General features: G+C 30.7%; 9 protein-coding genes across 9 annotated transcripts; 2 read left to right on the plus strand and 7 right to left on the minus strand.

Moving 5' to 3' along the window:
• Positions 1-43: 43 nt before the first annotated feature.
• Positions 44-1,265, plus strand: BN7_2915 (Ribosome biogenesis protein; the record flags this gene model as incomplete). The annotated part of the gene is made up of 2 exons (XM_011276474.1): positions 44-86; positions 163-1,265. 2 exons carry the CDS (start codon positions 44-46, stop codon positions 1,263-1,265), a joined length of 1,146 nt encoding a protein of 381 aa, XP_011274776.1.
• A 281-nt stretch (positions 1,266-1,546) lies between these two features.
• BN7_2916 (YqaE/Pmp3 family membrane protein) lies at positions 1,547-1,972 on the minus strand (the record flags this gene model as incomplete). Its single annotated transcript, XM_011276475.1, has 1 exon — positions 1,547-1,972. The coding sequence occupies one exon, from the start codon at positions 1,970-1,972 to the stop codon at positions 1,547-1,549; it is 426 nt and encodes a 141-aa protein (XP_011274777.1).
• Positions 1,973-2,187: 215 nt separating this feature from the next.
• Positions 2,188-2,526, minus strand: BN7_2917 (Plasma membrane proteolipid 31; the record flags this gene model as incomplete). Its single annotated transcript, XM_011276476.1, has 1 exon — positions 2,188-2,526. One exon carries the CDS (start codon positions 2,524-2,526, stop codon positions 2,188-2,190), a length of 339 nt encoding a protein of 112 aa, XP_011274778.1.
• A 475-nt stretch (positions 2,527-3,001) lies between these two features.
• BN7_2918 (arrestin C-terminal domain-containing protein) lies at positions 3,002-5,767 on the minus strand (the record flags this gene model as incomplete). The annotated part of the gene is made up of 1 exon (XM_011276477.1): positions 3,002-5,767. One exon carries the CDS (start codon positions 5,765-5,767, stop codon positions 3,002-3,004), a length of 2,766 nt encoding a protein of 921 aa, XP_011274779.1.
• Positions 5,768-6,111: 344 nt separating this feature from the next.
• Positions 6,112-7,845, minus strand: BN7_2919 (uncharacterized protein; the record flags this gene model as incomplete). Its single annotated transcript, XM_011276478.1, has 1 exon — positions 6,112-7,845. The coding sequence occupies one exon, from the start codon at positions 7,843-7,845 to the stop codon at positions 6,112-6,114; it is 1,734 nt and encodes a 577-aa protein (XP_011274780.1).
• Positions 7,846-8,248: 403 nt separating this feature from the next.
• On the plus strand, positions 8,249-10,705 carry APL4 (AP-1 complex subunit gamma; the record flags this gene model as incomplete). Its single annotated transcript, XM_011276479.1, has 1 exon — positions 8,249-10,705. The coding sequence occupies one exon, from the start codon at positions 8,249-8,251 to the stop codon at positions 10,703-10,705; it is 2,457 nt and encodes an 818-aa protein (XP_011274781.1).
• A 153-nt stretch (positions 10,706-10,858) lies between these two features.
• Positions 10,859-11,604, minus strand: YOP1 (Yop1p; the record flags this gene model as incomplete). The annotated part of the gene is made up of 2 exons (XM_011276480.1): positions 10,859-11,265; positions 11,550-11,604. 2 exons carry the CDS (start codon positions 11,602-11,604, stop codon positions 10,859-10,861), a joined length of 462 nt encoding a protein of 153 aa, XP_011274782.1.
• Positions 11,605-12,018: 414 nt separating this feature from the next.
• On the minus strand, positions 12,019-13,878 carry NAG4 (MFS transporter; the record flags this gene model as incomplete). The annotated part of the gene is made up of 1 exon (XM_011276481.1): positions 12,019-13,878. One exon carries the CDS (start codon positions 13,876-13,878, stop codon positions 12,019-12,021), a length of 1,860 nt encoding a protein of 619 aa, XP_011274783.1.
• Positions 13,879-14,731: 853 nt separating this feature from the next.
• On the minus strand, positions 14,732-16,372 carry ICL2 (methylisocitrate lyase ICL2; the record flags this gene model as incomplete). Its single annotated transcript, XM_011276482.1, has 1 exon — positions 14,732-16,372. One exon carries the CDS (start codon positions 16,370-16,372, stop codon positions 14,732-14,734), a length of 1,641 nt encoding a protein of 546 aa, XP_011274784.1.

Raw genomic sequence — 16,372 nt, forward strand, 5'->3', positions numbered from 1 at the left:
ATTTCATTAGAAGAGTTGCTGATTGTACAATAATATAGAAGAGATGAGGGTATTGACATCAGATTTGGAGACTGGTGGGATTGGAGGTGAGTTGAAGGACCGAGAAATTCGGGTGCATTAGCACTTATGGATTCGAAATCTGGGGGTATTTATTATGGAAAGTGATCAATATATTAACAAATAAAATAGTCTTTGAGCTATCGAGGCAACTGAGATTCAAGAAGACACATTCATTAGAATCTTTGGGGAAGAAGTTATATGTTCAGAAATTTTGTTATTTTGAAAGAGATGGTGGTCATTACCTTATTGCAGGTCGAAAGGGTTTAACTATACAGATATTTGATGTTGATGATAATTTTAAACTAATATCAACAAAGCAATTGATGACGAATATTGATTTGGGTGATTTCTTTGTTACAATGGAAGTTATGAATGGAGAATTTAGAGCATGTACAGGTTTAGGTTATTGTTATTTTCTTAGATTAACTGCATTAATGAGTTCATGTTTTAATGATTTTTCAATGTCGTTTGGATTACATGGTTCTGTAAGTTTTATGAAGTTCCTACCACAATCACAAAGCTCTTTGGTTATCATTGGGGGTAAAGATCGTGAAATTGCTATAATTGATGTTGATTCTCATTTAACTATATGGAAATCTAAAACTTCTAAGAAAATTGATAAATTATACCAACAATATATGACAAAAGAACCATTATGGGTACAAGATGTTGTCATTACGAAAGAGACTGATTCAGAAGTTAAGTTCATTGCAGCTACAAGGTTTGGGAAATTGTTATTTTTCAATACTCAAGTATCAAGATTCCCAATTGATGAAATTGAAATTTCTGAAAATCCTATCAAACATTTAAGATTATTAAATGATACTTTATTCATTGCTGATTCATTCGATAATGTGATATTATTTGATTATGAAAATCAAACAATCATGAATAAATTTCATATGAAAACAGGTGCATTATCTTCATTGGATTTTATTCAAATGGACCAACACCAACAAGAAGAAGAATTATCAAGAAGATCAGAATCAAGAAATCAAGGTTTTTTAGTTTATTCTTCAAGTCATGCAGATAGATGTCTAAGATTATATAAAATTGAAGATGGTTATAAATCTTTAGTTCATGGTATACGATTTTCTAATGGACCATCAACGGAAATTTGTGTCATTGAGAAAAATATCATACCTGATGTTTTGAAAGAATCACAGTCACAAATAGTGAATCAGAATAAAAGAATGCGATTGTAACTAATATGAAAGAGATATGAAGATATGTTTAAAAAGATTGAATGAATTTTACGAATAAACTAGAAACCTTTCTTTGTAGTGGCGTTATATTTTTAATTTTTATTGTTGTCATGCTACGTATTAAAATTTGTATCTCAAAAGATGAGGATCTATTGCACACTATCCAATAGCTTTCATTAAAATTTATCGAATGAATCAGCCATATTACGATTTTCATATTATTATAACTTCATCAACTCCCAGCCCAAATTGAAACCAAAACCCCATACCAAATCATCATCTTAACGTCTTGAAGTTTTCAATTGATATTGTTGATTAACCCCATTATCATTTTGCATAACTTGTTCATAATCAGGTGGGTTTTCATTACTAGTGGATCCATAAAATTGACCATTTGAATCACTTGCTAAAAGCTCATTACTTGGTGTAGAAACTCGTTCTCTAATAATAACCCTTGGTGGACCGCTTTGAACACGATCTCTTTGACGTTGATTATGACGTCTATAAACTTGAGCTTCCTCATCCAAAACAACATAATGTATTGGATATTTGGCTATCACATAAATAGAATGAATCACACCTGGGATATAACCCAAGATACAAAGTGCTATGTTAATCAATGATTCTGCTGAACAGATCCCACATTTGATCCAGACGGGGAGGGGTGGGAATAAAAGCGACAAAAGCACCAAGATACAATTGCACATTATGATTGTCTGTGGCGATTAAAGGAAAAAGTTTCTACTTTGTTGATGACGTTTCCTGTTTGAATTCTTTTGATGGTTTTGGTTGCAAATTGGCTGCTTATCTTCTCAAAAAAGTTTATATCTCCTAGATACCCGCGAATTCAATTTGTATTACCTTTATGTGTCAAACTGATGCTGGTCGATTATGGACTAAAGATCACTGATCTTGTATCTGTCTAGACTAGTGAATCGTCATATTTATGATCTTGATTATCATCCTCGCTATAATCAGAGGGCTGTGAATCCTCACTATCACCACGAGCAAGATCCAACTCATCAAGGTGATAAATTGGTGAATACTCTTGGATCTTCATCATCTTCAATTTGTACTGATAATAAGCTCCATACCTTGGACCTTGTGCTATTATAAATATTGAATGAATAACAGCGGGTATATAGCCAATGAAATTCCAAAATAAATTGTAAAGAATAGCTTTGTCTTTGATTCCTCTTTTCAAAAGCACAGGTAATGGTGGGAAAAGTAAGGCTAATATGATCAATGTATGATCATTCATCGTTTTTTGATATATAGTTCAGCTCAGGAAGAAGCCAGACCTGTAAATTAATTAAAAAAGAGCAGATGTGATTGTTTAAGTGTTATTTAAAGCTTTTTTTTAGTGTGTTCTTAAAGCTTCTATTCTTCAAGATCTTGTGCCCGTGGAATTCCATAGTTTCCGATATTACCTACGACGCTGTATGCTATACCCGAGAAGAACTCTATTGAAAGTGACAAATTAAGCTAAACTTTAATGATCCCTTACATAAAGGTACAGATATTTTAGATCAGTAATAAATACATATATTTCAAATTCTCTCAACAAACAAAAACGACTAATTATATAACAACTTCCTATTATCTCTCTATAAAATTTCAAAACAAACGAGCACAAAAGACACATGATTCCTTAAGATCTAAAGTTAATGAATGTGTAGAAATAGAACTGAAAAGAAAATTACAACAACACTTGAATAAATACAACTGAAACATCATCAGTTAAATTTAAATTGATCTGTCAAATCTGTACCTTCCTCATTTTCATCATTATAAGATTCTTGATCATCCAAGCTTGATAACGACTCAATTTCAGATTCAGAATTATGACTCAATGGGACTGATTCACTATATGTAGGAGGTGGGAAATCTTCTTTAATAGCTGCTTCACCTTCATGATCTTCTGTTATTGCTTCACTTTGTTGAGAATTGGGTTTATTCAACCCACTATCAGTTGATCTATTCATATTATATGAATTATTAGTTGCAGTTCTTCTCAAATTTAGAATTATATCATTTGCAACTGATGATCTTCTACGACCTCGTTGTGGTTGTTGTGGGATATTTAAATTTGAAGTACCTCTAACCAAATCATCAATATTGTCATAATCAACAAATGGCTGTTGTGTTTGGAATTGTGACGATGATGTTGGTGGTGGTGTTGGATATTGAGTGTTATAGCCACCAATAGTTGAAGTTCTTGATAAAACATCAATGGTTTCTTCACCAATGCCCATTCCTTGATATGGAGTCATTGAAGGTGAATTCATTGGTGAAATGGCTTCTTCAAATGATGGTGGTTCATCTTGTCCATAATATGGTGTTGGTTGGTATCCAATTCCATCTGAACCATCTATGGCAATATATGGGGGTAATTCAACATTTGCTGGGGTACATGAACTATTCAGTATATAGACAGGTGTATCAATCATAACCTCATAATGATGCATTTTACCATGTTGATCTTTTTTGGAAACTCTAATGGCTATTTGTAATTTATGATTAATCTTAATAAATTTATTATTCGATGAATCTGGTATCAACCCATCTCCTGAAAATTCATTATAATGAGTTGCAAATGGGACATTTTCACCTTGATTTGTAACTATTGATGTCTTTTTCTTATCAATTTGTGATTTATGTTTATCATTATTATAAATTAATGAAGATAATTCATTGTTTTTAGGTAACTGTAAATCTTTATTCAATTTCAAAGGTCTGATGAAAGGTAAATAAGCAACAAGTCTCAGTTGTCCAATAACTTCAGTATCATCCAAGTACTTATATCCAGATTGAGATTTATAAGTATTCGATAACAAATTATCTTCTCTTAATAAGTCTTTTAATAATTCCTCTCTAAGAGCTAATTCCGTTCTTGTTTTAGTACGAACTTCCAATAATGGTAAGACTCGTTCATTTGAACTTGTTGCTCTAACACCTTCATTTTTGGATGTACTAGTTTCATCATATTCATATCTTAAATCTTTTGAACAATAAGTAACTTTTTCCAGTATATTAACTCTTATCCTCCTAATTGAAATATCTTTAATCAATGGAGCAAATTTCAATTTAATTGGTAAATTAGAGCCAACAGTAACGAATTTTTGTGGAAATGAAACTTCATAACTAAGTGCTTCATTCCATACTTTATTAACATAAACTGGTTTATCAGATGTAGATACAGCATTTGATGGAGGACCTCTAATAACATTAAAAGTTTTTTCACCAAGATTATAAACCCTATTTTTCTGAGATGGTAATTGAGGTTGTACAACAATAGTTCTAATATTATAGCTCACAACTGCATTTTGAGATATTAATGATTCCGCAATACTTGTTGGGAATAAAATTGGTAATTGGAAAATATAATCCCCCGGTGGGTAAGATATAGAACCTGTTGGTTGCAAATTTTTGATAATGAATGGATCTTGATTCTTCTTAGTATTGATGAATGGACCACGAGTTATTTGATCAATTGTGTTCTCTTGGAAACTCTTTGGTGGGATACGATTCTCAGTAATAAATCTAGAAGGATCATTATGATTTGACACAGAATTTAGTTCATTATTATTATCATCAATTAATGCATCTTCAGTATCTTGATATGGAACATAATAATTATAATTACTTAAACTCAAATCCCAACTTAATTGGCCTAATTCAAATATTTCATTTTTAATATTACGATCATATGGAATTCCATCAGGCCATAATATTTTAGCTGTTGATTGTAATTGAGTAGTTATAGTAGATATCTGTGTTGGTTTTGATAGGGAAATAGTAATTGCAAATGTATGTGTAACAGGTTCACCTTCGTTATCATTTTGATTTCTTTGTGAAGTTTCCTCTGTTAATCTTGTTGGACCATCTTCAACATCATCATCATCATTATAATCCTCTTGTGATCCATCATTTTGATTTCTTGGTGGTGACATTGGTGGTTCATTATTATCCAAATCTAAATTATCAACATCTTCTTCATTAAAGTTCATTACACTTGGTAAGAAAACATTTTCCCCTGTAGAACTTATTGATATTCTAATATAATTTGAATCATTCAAAATTTTTGGTGCACTAAACCCATGAAATTTCAAATATTGTAACGATTCTTTCTTGAATTTATCATAATTAAGTGATTTAAACCTTGACAACTCTAAAGATTCATAATTTGTATCAGAATTATTGGAAGTAGCTAATGAATTCAAATCATCACTTGAATTATTATGACCAAAAAATGATAATCTCTTAGAGAAGATATGTGAATGTGATTTTCTTCTTGATCTAGTTCTTCTTAACCCATTCTTAGGAACACCAAGGGAATTACTTGTCCTTGAACTAACTCTTGACAATGAATTATCATTTGATGTATTTAATTGTAAATTTTGTAAATTATTTTGAACATTAGCAGCAGCTTGAGCAGCAATTTCTGGATTAATAGCCGGTTCAGACCTTCTTCTAGATTTTCCAAAGGGGAATGAAAACATCCTAAAGCCAGAACGTCTAGGTATTTAATGACCAAAAAAAACCTAAAAGTTATTAAAATATGGTAATAATCCCCTATATTGATTATACGATTATGTCAAGTGGCATTGTTTGGGTATAATTCTTCTCGCCCCAGAAAACAAAAATTTCCAATTTCAGAATTCGCGGAACAGCTGATCGCATATTTACGATTATGTAATACACATTATCGTAAATTATAAAATTAAAATTATTAATTAATTGATATTAAATAGACATAATCATTCATTAGCAAAAGGATATAGTATAGCGAATTGTAGCTATGGAGCTTATAATATTGTTCTTCTTCTTTTCAGGTTTCTTTTTCTTACTGATTTGGGACTTGTTGTGGTATTTGAGTTGAATTTTGAGGATAAGGAACTTGAGCTGGACCTTGAGGAATTTGTTGAGCTTGTACTGGTGGAGTCCCATTTGGTGTACCTTGTGCAGTACCATTAGATCCATCTTGTTGTTGCTGCTGTGGTTGTGGTTGTTGTGGTACAACACTTGATTGTAAAGGATGTGATCCATCAAATAAAGATCTTAAATTAATATCTTTATATCTTGAAAAAAATTCACTTGCCAACATTTGATCAGCTGTAACAATTCTATTATAATCATCGAAGAATGCAAATAAGATTCTACCATGTGGTAATGTTGTTAATGTAGAGATTAAAGCTGGATGAGATCTATAATTTGTTGAATTTAAAAATAATTCACCTTCATAAAGCAATTTATAAAAAAGACAACCCAAAGCCCATCTATCAATTGATTGATTTATGATTAACATTTGTTGACGTTCTAAATTTTCAAAAATTGATGGATGTTTTGATAAATAATCTAATTTCCCCGTTAGGATTCTTCTTGGATCTATTGTTGATGATATTGGTAATGAATATTGGAAATTTGTTAATTTTACATTCCAATTTGAATCTAATACAATTGAATGGATATTTATATTCCCATGAACTCTGAAAGCTTTAGTATTAAGGAAACTTACACCTTTTAAAATTTGACTTATAACTATAGGAATGGAATTTTTGTTTTTTTTAATGAAATTAAATGAAAATTCTTCAAGTCCCATAACTGCAGGTTCATAAAGGAAATAATGAGATTGTCTAACAGGAGTTAAATCTTGATTTCTTTCCACTAGATATAATAAATTGGGACTTTTCTCCTCTATAGTGGATAATTGGTTCAAAGTATCTAATTCAGTTTTAAAATTTAATTTATAATCCTGAGGACTGAATCTATCAAATATAACTTCTTTTAAAGTATGATTTGTTCTTTTATAGACATGTTCCACTGCAAACAATCTTAATCCACCTGAAGTAACTGAAAGAGGTTTCAAGACTTTGAAGTTCATGATATTGAAATTTTGTTTATCTTGTTCTTGTTCTGGATGTAATAATTTCCTCATTAAAGCTTCTTTTTCAATATTCAAGATTAATATTTCACATGTTGTTTTCTCTAATTCTCTTTTCAATAATTCATTTTCAGATTCCTCTTCGACACTTATTATTTCCTTTTGTACAAGTTTTGTTGAACCATTACTTGAATTACTTGAACTTGAAGCACGATCACCATTCATTGAAGGAGATGCAGAACGGGTAGGTAATGGAGAAGATCTGGCGCTTCCAGTCAACGGAGAAGAAGCTGATGAAGCACCACTTTGAGCAATATCATCAGGAATGAAATCATGATCATAAGGAGATTCTTGATAATTACTAACATCCTCAACAGTTTTTTCATCAATAAATCTATGATCAAAATTAAAATTAACATCATCAGTTTCAAAATAAATATATTTCTTCACTATTGTATCATATATCTCAAAGCTTACCATTTGAATACCAATTTTTTTAATTCTCATGAAAACCGTTACTGGATCATCAGTTTTCTTTTTACCAATATTAGTTAACGTGACATAAGAACCAGATTTACCAACAGTGGTATGTCTTTTACTTATTCTTAACCCACAACTATTCTGGTAAACTTCCTGTGCCCATTTGATGAACCCTTCCAGAAACAGGAAATTTGGATTATCAGCAGCTGAAACCATTTTGAATATTTAGAATTTTGATTTGGTTTCCCTTTGATCTTATGGTGTTTATTATCACTTTCTCACTTGATATTTGGAGTATCAACGCGTAATAAAAACAGAAATTTAGCTTGAGTACGCGTATATCACAGTAAATAGTAGATAACCAGACAAAACACCGCCAATAACAGCGAAATAGCACCCTTTCTTTTCTTTCCTTTCCAATTGAGTTGATTTTAATTTTGTTTTATAATTTGTAATTTTCTGATTTTCAAAACATTCGCGAATTTTAAAAAAATAACAAATCGCGAATTTTTGAATTGAACAACGAAAACAAAACAAATCGAAATTGAAATCAAACAGAATCTACAAAAACACCAGAAAAGTGAAAGAAATTGGAATCAATTGTTACAGAATATCAGCTATGACCACGTCGCTCAGGTCATTCATCAAGTCCGTTAGGGCATCTAAAACTATTGCCGATGAACGCTCCATCATCAAGAGAGAATCAGCACTCATAAGAACCTCTTTTAAAGATACCGCCATAACTCATCAAGTTCGTCGTGTTAATATCCAAAAATTACTTTATTTATACATCTTGGGAGAGAAAACTCATTTTGGTCAGATAGAATGTATCAAATTATTAGCTTCACCAAATTTCATTGATAAAAGATTAGGTTATTTGGCTACAATGTTGATATTAGATGAGAATCAAGAAGTTTTAACATTATTAACAAATTCATTGAATAATGATTTAAACCATCCAAATCAATTCATTGTTTCATTAGCATTGGCTACTTTTGGTAATATTGCCTCTCCGGAATTGGCAAGAGATTTATATACAGATGTGGAAAAAGTTATTAGTTGTAATAACAATTATTTAAAGAAGAAAGCTGCAATTGTTGCTTCAAAAATCGTTGAAAAAGAACCAGATTTAAGTGAAATCTTTATTTCTCAAGTGGATCAATTATTGAATAGTCATGATCATGGGGTATTGATTGGTGCTACTAAATTGATTAGATCATTGTACACCGTATCACCGGAATTTAGACAAGAATTAATTTCCAAAATTCCAAAGATTATTGAATTATTAAAATCATTATTAAGTAGTAATTTGAATCAAGATTATGATTTAGTAAATATTCATGATCCTTTCTTACAAATTGCATTAATTAGAACTTTAAGAACTTTTTTCACTGATGATGAACAATATCAATCAACTTCCAAGTATAATGAACAATTAAATGATATTTTAACAATTGTTGTTTCAAATAATGATTTCTCCAAAAATGCTGGTGGCTCCGTTATACATGAAGCTGTTAAAACTATTTTCAGTATTCAAAATTTGGATCCTGCTTTAAAAGTCTTGGGTATTAATACATTAGGTGAATTATTAAGTGCTAAAAAGGAAAATAATAATAGATATATTGCATTAAACACTTTGCTCTCAGTTGTTGAAATTGAACCACTTGCAGTACAAAGACATCGTTCCACTATTGTTGCATGTTTATCAGATCTAGATATTTCCATAAAGAGACGTGCATTGGAATTATCATTTGCTATATTAGATAATTCAAATATTCGTATCCTAATTAAAGAAATTTTAAATTTTTTGGAAGACCCAATAAATAATGATAAAGATTTAAAACTTTATATTACAACAAATATTGTTAATATTTTGGAAAGATCAGAATTAATTCCAAATGAAAAATGGAAATTTGATACTTTAGCAAGATTAGTTAAATCAAATGGTGATTTTATCACACAAAGTATTTCATCACAAATTTTAGGTTTGATTATAAATATTCCAAATTCGGATGAATTGAAAACTTATACTGTTAATAAATTATTTAAATTAGGTTATGAAGATTATAATCAAAATGGATTAAATCTAATCGTATCTTGGTTAGTTGGTGAATATGGTGATTTATTACTCAAATCAAAATTACAAGATGAAACCGCAATTACAGATGATATGTTATCAGATTATTTAATCTCATTAGCAAATTTACAAAATGATAATAATACATTAATTTCATATATTTTAACATCATCATTAAAATTATCTGGAAGAATTAGTTCATCATCATCAAAAAATAAATTGAAAAACTTCATTGAATCCAAGACCAAATCAGTTGATTTAGGTATTCAAATTAAAGCTGTTAGTTATAGTGTTATTTTCAATGAACCTGATCATATTAAAAAAGGGTTATTAGATAAAATGCCCCCACCACCAATTAAAGTTAAAGATACAATTACATTAACAAATAGAATTTCCAAACCACTTACAACTGGTACATCAATCAATTCAACACATTCAAATAATGGTAAAACTTCAAAAACTGAGGACTTATTATTAGATTTAATGGATGATGAACCTATTCCGAATCAAAAATCATCAAATGAAGTTGATTTATTGAATGATATTTTCAATAATAATGGTCCACAAGCAACAGGTGGTAAATCATCAAGTAATGATATTTTAGGGTTATTTGATTCACCAGCTCAACTACAACAACAACAACCAAATAAATCAACCTCATTAGGAATTGAAGCTTTGAAAACTGATAAGGTTAAAGTTTCATTTACATTAAAACAAGTTGAATCAGGTTCTGCATTAATTGAAACTCAAATTTCAAATTTAACTTCATCAAAAATTTCAAATTTACAATTATTAATTGCTGTACCTAAAACTCAAAAATTAACAATGTCATCAATTTCAAATCCAATAATTGATGAGTTTGGTATTGTTACTCAAGATTTGAAGATTGTTGGTTCAAAAAGTTCCAAAATAAAATTAAGAGTTAAATTTGAATTTGATATTAATGGGGTTAAACAAACTGAACAATTTGATTTTGGTAAATTTAAAGAAACATTATAGGTGAGATTACAAGGGAATGTAAATTATATAAAGAATAAAAAGTTATATATATTTTCTTAGAATACATATACTTTCAAAATAATAGTAATCTTGTATAAGTATAAGTTCATCTTAAGTAATAAATGTATATATCAACAAATGGTTGAAATATTCTTATTTAGAGTATCCAGATGAGATACCTTCAGCAGCATCATCAACAGCGTTTGAAATTTTTGAACCAGTTGAACCACCAGTAATATATTGATCAGAGATTGGTTTAATAACAACTCTGTAAACAACTTCAGCACCACCAAATTGTGGTAAAGCTAAGTATAATAAACCAATAGTTTTGAAGAACCAATAGAATGGAATCCAGTACAAGATAGCTTTTGACCAAAATTCAATAACATTTAAGAAAGCGAAAACAACCCAATAAGTTAATAATTGAGTATCATCTTTTGAAGTTGCAGTGTTTAAAGCAACTAATGAGTAATAACCTGGAATAACAAAACCAGCAATGTTTGATAATAATTGACCAACACCACCAATGTTTAAAAAGATTAAAAAGAAGTAAAAACCTCCTGCACCTAAGATACCATAAGATTTTGGAATGTTTGTGGTTGATTCAAATTGATTTAATAATGAATTACCAGCAAATTTCTGAAATCCATCTTGTTAGTATACTTGTACCTCTAGTATGATTGCAATTGAGTTTCTTTAATTAGGATTATTGAGTTTTCGCCATCACCCATAATTAATAGATAACGTCAAAGCAAGCAAGAATAAGTATAGCCCAAACTAACAAACTCCCACCAAAACCATTCACGATCCACTCAATTCCAAAACTCAATTGTATGAAATTTACTCACGTTGTCTAAACCTTTCAAGGTTGATTGTAATTGAGAACCGAAATCAGACATTTTTAATGTTTTTGAATTATTTCTTAATTGTTTATACGATCAAAAAGAGTATCAACTTGTTTGATTTAGAAATTCAAATTGACGAAAAAATCAAAAAAATGAAATTTCAGGAGAAATTCGCGACATTCGCGAGAAATAGTGGCGCGAATCGGATTGATGCAAAGTTACCGTGTTGCAATGACAGATGGTATAGACAAATTTTTTAAATTATTATTTAATTTCGATATAAACTACTGATAATTGTATTAATTTCTTATGTATTCTATTAATTATTACGCTATATTAAATATCTGGGTATAAAACTCTTTAAATAAATCCTGTTTTGGAATTGAAACCCCTTCTTTATTTGATTCAAATGGCATCATCAGATGTAAAGTTAATATCTGTGACCTTTCGTTTAAGATTAATCATAAACTAATCTGATGATGTACTTGGGACTTTTTCAACATCTTTTGCCCCTGAAATAGCTCTTTGTTCAGCTTCTGGAGAATAAGCATATTTAGATCTAGCTCTAACTCTTTTACCAAAGAAATAAAAGAAATATGGAATTGCACAACATGCAAGTGAAATAAATGCTAATAATGATGAAGCCCATTCATAACCTAATCTATGATACATTTGAATTGTAAATAATGGAACTACAGCACCCCACATACTTCTTAAAAAGGTTTTAGCAGCTAATCCTGATGCAGCATAATGTTGATAAGAATCAACAATATAATTATTTGCAGGATTATATAATTGATTGAAACCCCAACCACATGCAAAACCTGAAAAACATGGACCAGCCCATGAAACATGAGGATATGATGACCAAGCAAATGCAAAAAGACCAACTGGAACTAACCAACAACCAATCATCATTGGAATTAATCTTAATTCTGCAGGTGGTAATTCACCACGATCTTTAAATTTTTGAGCTCTTTTGTTATAATCAGTATTGAAAAAAGGTGCAATAACTGTGGCAAAGATAACACCAACTGCAATTGGAATAAACATTAACCCTGTTTTACCTGCACTCCAACCTTTACCTTCCATATAAACAACTGGATAAGCAAAGAAGAACATATAAAGTAAACCATAAATAACTGACATGTATAATGTAATCAAGAAAACAATTGGTTCACTTAATAAAATTAAAGGTCTTAATAAAGTTTCATTAGCAATTTTTTTAAAAGAACGAATTTTAATTTCAGATAAAGCTCTATAAGTATCATCACCTGTTAATTTTCTTAATTTTTTAGCTCTTTGCTTTAAAATTGTTTGATGATGAGTTTCTGGGATCAATATAACTAAAGCAATATAAATAACACCACTGAAGATTAATAAAACCCAATAGATCCATCTCCAACCAACATTATCACCAATATAACCACCGATAAGTGGACCCATTGCAGGACCAATAAAAGGAGCAGCACTGAAAATACTCATAGCAACACCTCTTTCTTCAGTTTTCCACATTTCAGCTAAATTACCACCAATCAAACACATTGGAGCACTGAAAAATAACCCATCAAGGAAACGACAAACTAATAAAGTACCAATATTTTGTGCCACTGCACATGGAATAATGAAAATAACAGCAAGACCTAAAGTAGAGACATAAACCCATCTTCTACCAATTTCTTCACTAAGTGGTGCAAATACTAATGGACCAATACCGAAACCAATAACCAGTAATGTAACAGTTAAGATAACAACTTCTTCACTAACACCAAATGTTTTCATTGGACCTTCAATATCACCTGTAACAATAGCTGAAGCTAATGCAACATCAAAACAGATTAAACCTAAGAAGAATGTAACAAACCATTTATAAGCTTTGGACCAATTTCTTGGATCTTTTGGATCTTCTGGAACAAATTGAACGATTCTTATACCTGTCTCTTCATCGATTGTATAACCCCATTGATCATCTGGATGTGTTGTTGATTTTGGATCTGGATGAGTTTGAACTTGTTCAATATCAATACCATCTTCTAATGGCCCCAAGGCACCAGCTCTTGATTCTAATTTGGTGATTAAATTATCAACACCAGGATTATTTGAAACTAATTTTTCTAAAGCTTCATGATCTTCTTGAGCTGTCTTAATAGATCTTTGTGATTTATGTGATAAAGTTCTTGCTAATGATGATGATCTAGAACGCGCTTGACCATTGGTGTTATGAACATCTTGTAAATTTTGTTGTTTATCTGCAGGAACAAAAGCCTCAACTTTATTTGTATCCTCACTTGTTGAACTTGAAGAAGGTAAACTCTTTGAATCAGTCATAATGATTTATGATGTTTATAAAAAAACATTTTTGACATTACATTTGATTTGAAAAAGGGTTCTTTTCAATTGTTTAAATACAATCATTTGACCGCTTTCTTTTGCATAAATTGGTTAAATATTTATGAGATTTTTTGATTTGAGTTAATTATGTTAATCATTTCAATCGGTGATTGAGACCGATTTAATACCGCAGAGTGAAAAAAAAAAGAAGGAGCCTAGGGTTCGAATGGGGACCCTGTCACCTGTGTCCATGAGATCTAATAATTTAAACTTGCAAAATCTTCATGATTAATGCTTATGAGTAGCCTAGCTGTAGTGGTATAATAAGCCATTGAAGGGCTGTGTAATTGCTCAATTGGTACGATTTATCTTCAACACATGCCCAAGACGATCATATTTGGTTATTTACCACCAATTGAACAAGATCTCGATAGATCTATAGCTATTATCAGTTGTTTAGCATTGGATCAATTTGATTTGTTCTCCATCATCATACTATCAATACAATCATGTCAAAAATCATATCCCACTGACAACTTCGTGATACATGAGCTTTTAAACCTCAAATTCAAACGGTCAAAAAATCTATTTACCGCTTTCTCAAATACAACAGAATTTAGTGATCGCGATAAGATAATTAGAAGGTCGGTTGGAACTTTGATTGGTTTGCCGGTGGGATTAGTCATCACAATATCGATCGGTAAGTTTTGAATAGATGCTAACCGACTCTTATGAACTATCATTAATTCGTACGATAGATCGATAGTAGTGAGTACATTATCGTATTGAATAAATAATTTGTATATAATAAATAGGAATAAATAGATAAATATCTCAATAAATAAATAATCTAGAACGAATGCTCGGTAGAATCTTTACCAACAGAACTGGTTTGAGATGAGCCACTTTGAACAGCACTAATCAATTCATCATAATAATTAGCACCACTCCATTTTTGATGAGTCAAGACATCACAACCAATTTCTTTCTCCTTCTTTTGAACTAGCTCGACATATGCCTTCATACCTTGATCTTTGAAAGCTTCACTCAATTCAAAATTTGATACTGCATTTGTATGAAGTCCAGCTAATGAAACTAATTGTAATACAAATCCTGCTTTGGCTAAATCCCAAATAAAATTTTGTAAGTCTTGTTCACTGAACCCATGAGCACTCCAATTGAATGATGGACTTAAATTATAAACTAATTTCTTATCAGGATGGATTTTATGAATTCTTTCTGCGAAATCTTGTGCATATTTTAGATTTGGTGTCTTAGTTTCAAGCCATAATAAATCTGCATATGGTGCATACTCTATTGATCTTTTCACTGCAACGTCAATACCATTCTTAACTGGATAATAACCTTCACGAGTCTTTGGTGCTTCGATATCATGTTTCAAATCATGAGATGTTAATTCTTTAAAAATTTGTTTGGTATCATATAATGATTTACCTTTTGATTGGGCTTGGAATTCATTGAATGTCTCAATTGATTTACCTAATTCTTTTAATTTCAACTCAGCAGCTTCGGATACTGTATATAATTTATTTTGTTCAAGCCATGACTGTTCAATTTCATTTAATTTACTAGAATCAGCACCTTGACTCTCAGCTTCATACAAAACTTCACTTAATGGTTTAACATCTTCAATAACACCCAAAATAAATTCATGATCTCTTGGATCAACTGCAGAACTTAATAAATTCCCAGTTTCAGAATCTGTTCTTGCAATAACTAAATTTTCAGTATTCATAATATCCCATTGTAATCTTGTTGCAATTAATCTTGTAATATGAGTTGACGTGGGGACAATAACTTTCCCTGCTAAATGACCACATTTTTTACCACCATGTAATTGATCTTCAATATGAATACCTGCAGCCCCGGATTCTGCAAATAATTTAGCTAATTTCATAACTGCTCCTGTTCCACCATGACCAGTATCAGCATCTGCAATGATAGGTCTCAAATAATCAATCTTATCAATTTGATCTCTTTGTGGGTTTTGAATCCATTCAGATGTTGCTTTTCTATCATGTAATTGTTGTGCTTTAAATAATCTTTCAACTTGATTTGGAACAGTATCATAAGGATAATCACCAAAATCTGGACTGACTTCATTAGTGGTAGTTAATACACTTGAGCAAGCCCATCCTGAAACATATGCAATTTCTTGATTTTTAGCACTTTGTGATATTTGAACTGGATCTATTGAACCTATAGTATGAACTGGTTTTCTCTCCAAGAATCGTTCATTTAACAAATTGAATAGCTTTGTTGCTTGGATTGATGAAGGATATTGAATATTAAAAGAACCACGATGTGATGCAACTAATTCAGCAGGATAAGTCCTCTTGATACCTTTAAATCTAGAAGATTCCCACCATTTTGTTATTTGCTCCACTTGAGATTCATAATATCGATATTGTTGTGATTTTGAAGGGTATGGGAATCTAGAAATTGTTGATTGGAATCGTTTACCCAGCAT

The sequence above is a fragment of the Wickerhamomyces ciferrii genome, contig 00076, assembly GCF_000313485.1.
Source record: "Wickerhamomyces ciferrii WGS project CAIF00000000 data, strain NRRL Y-1031 F-60-10, contig 00076, whole genome shotgun sequence".
NCBI lineage: Eukaryota > Fungi > Ascomycota > Saccharomycetes > Phaffomycetales > Wickerhamomycetaceae > Hansenula > Hansenula ciferrii.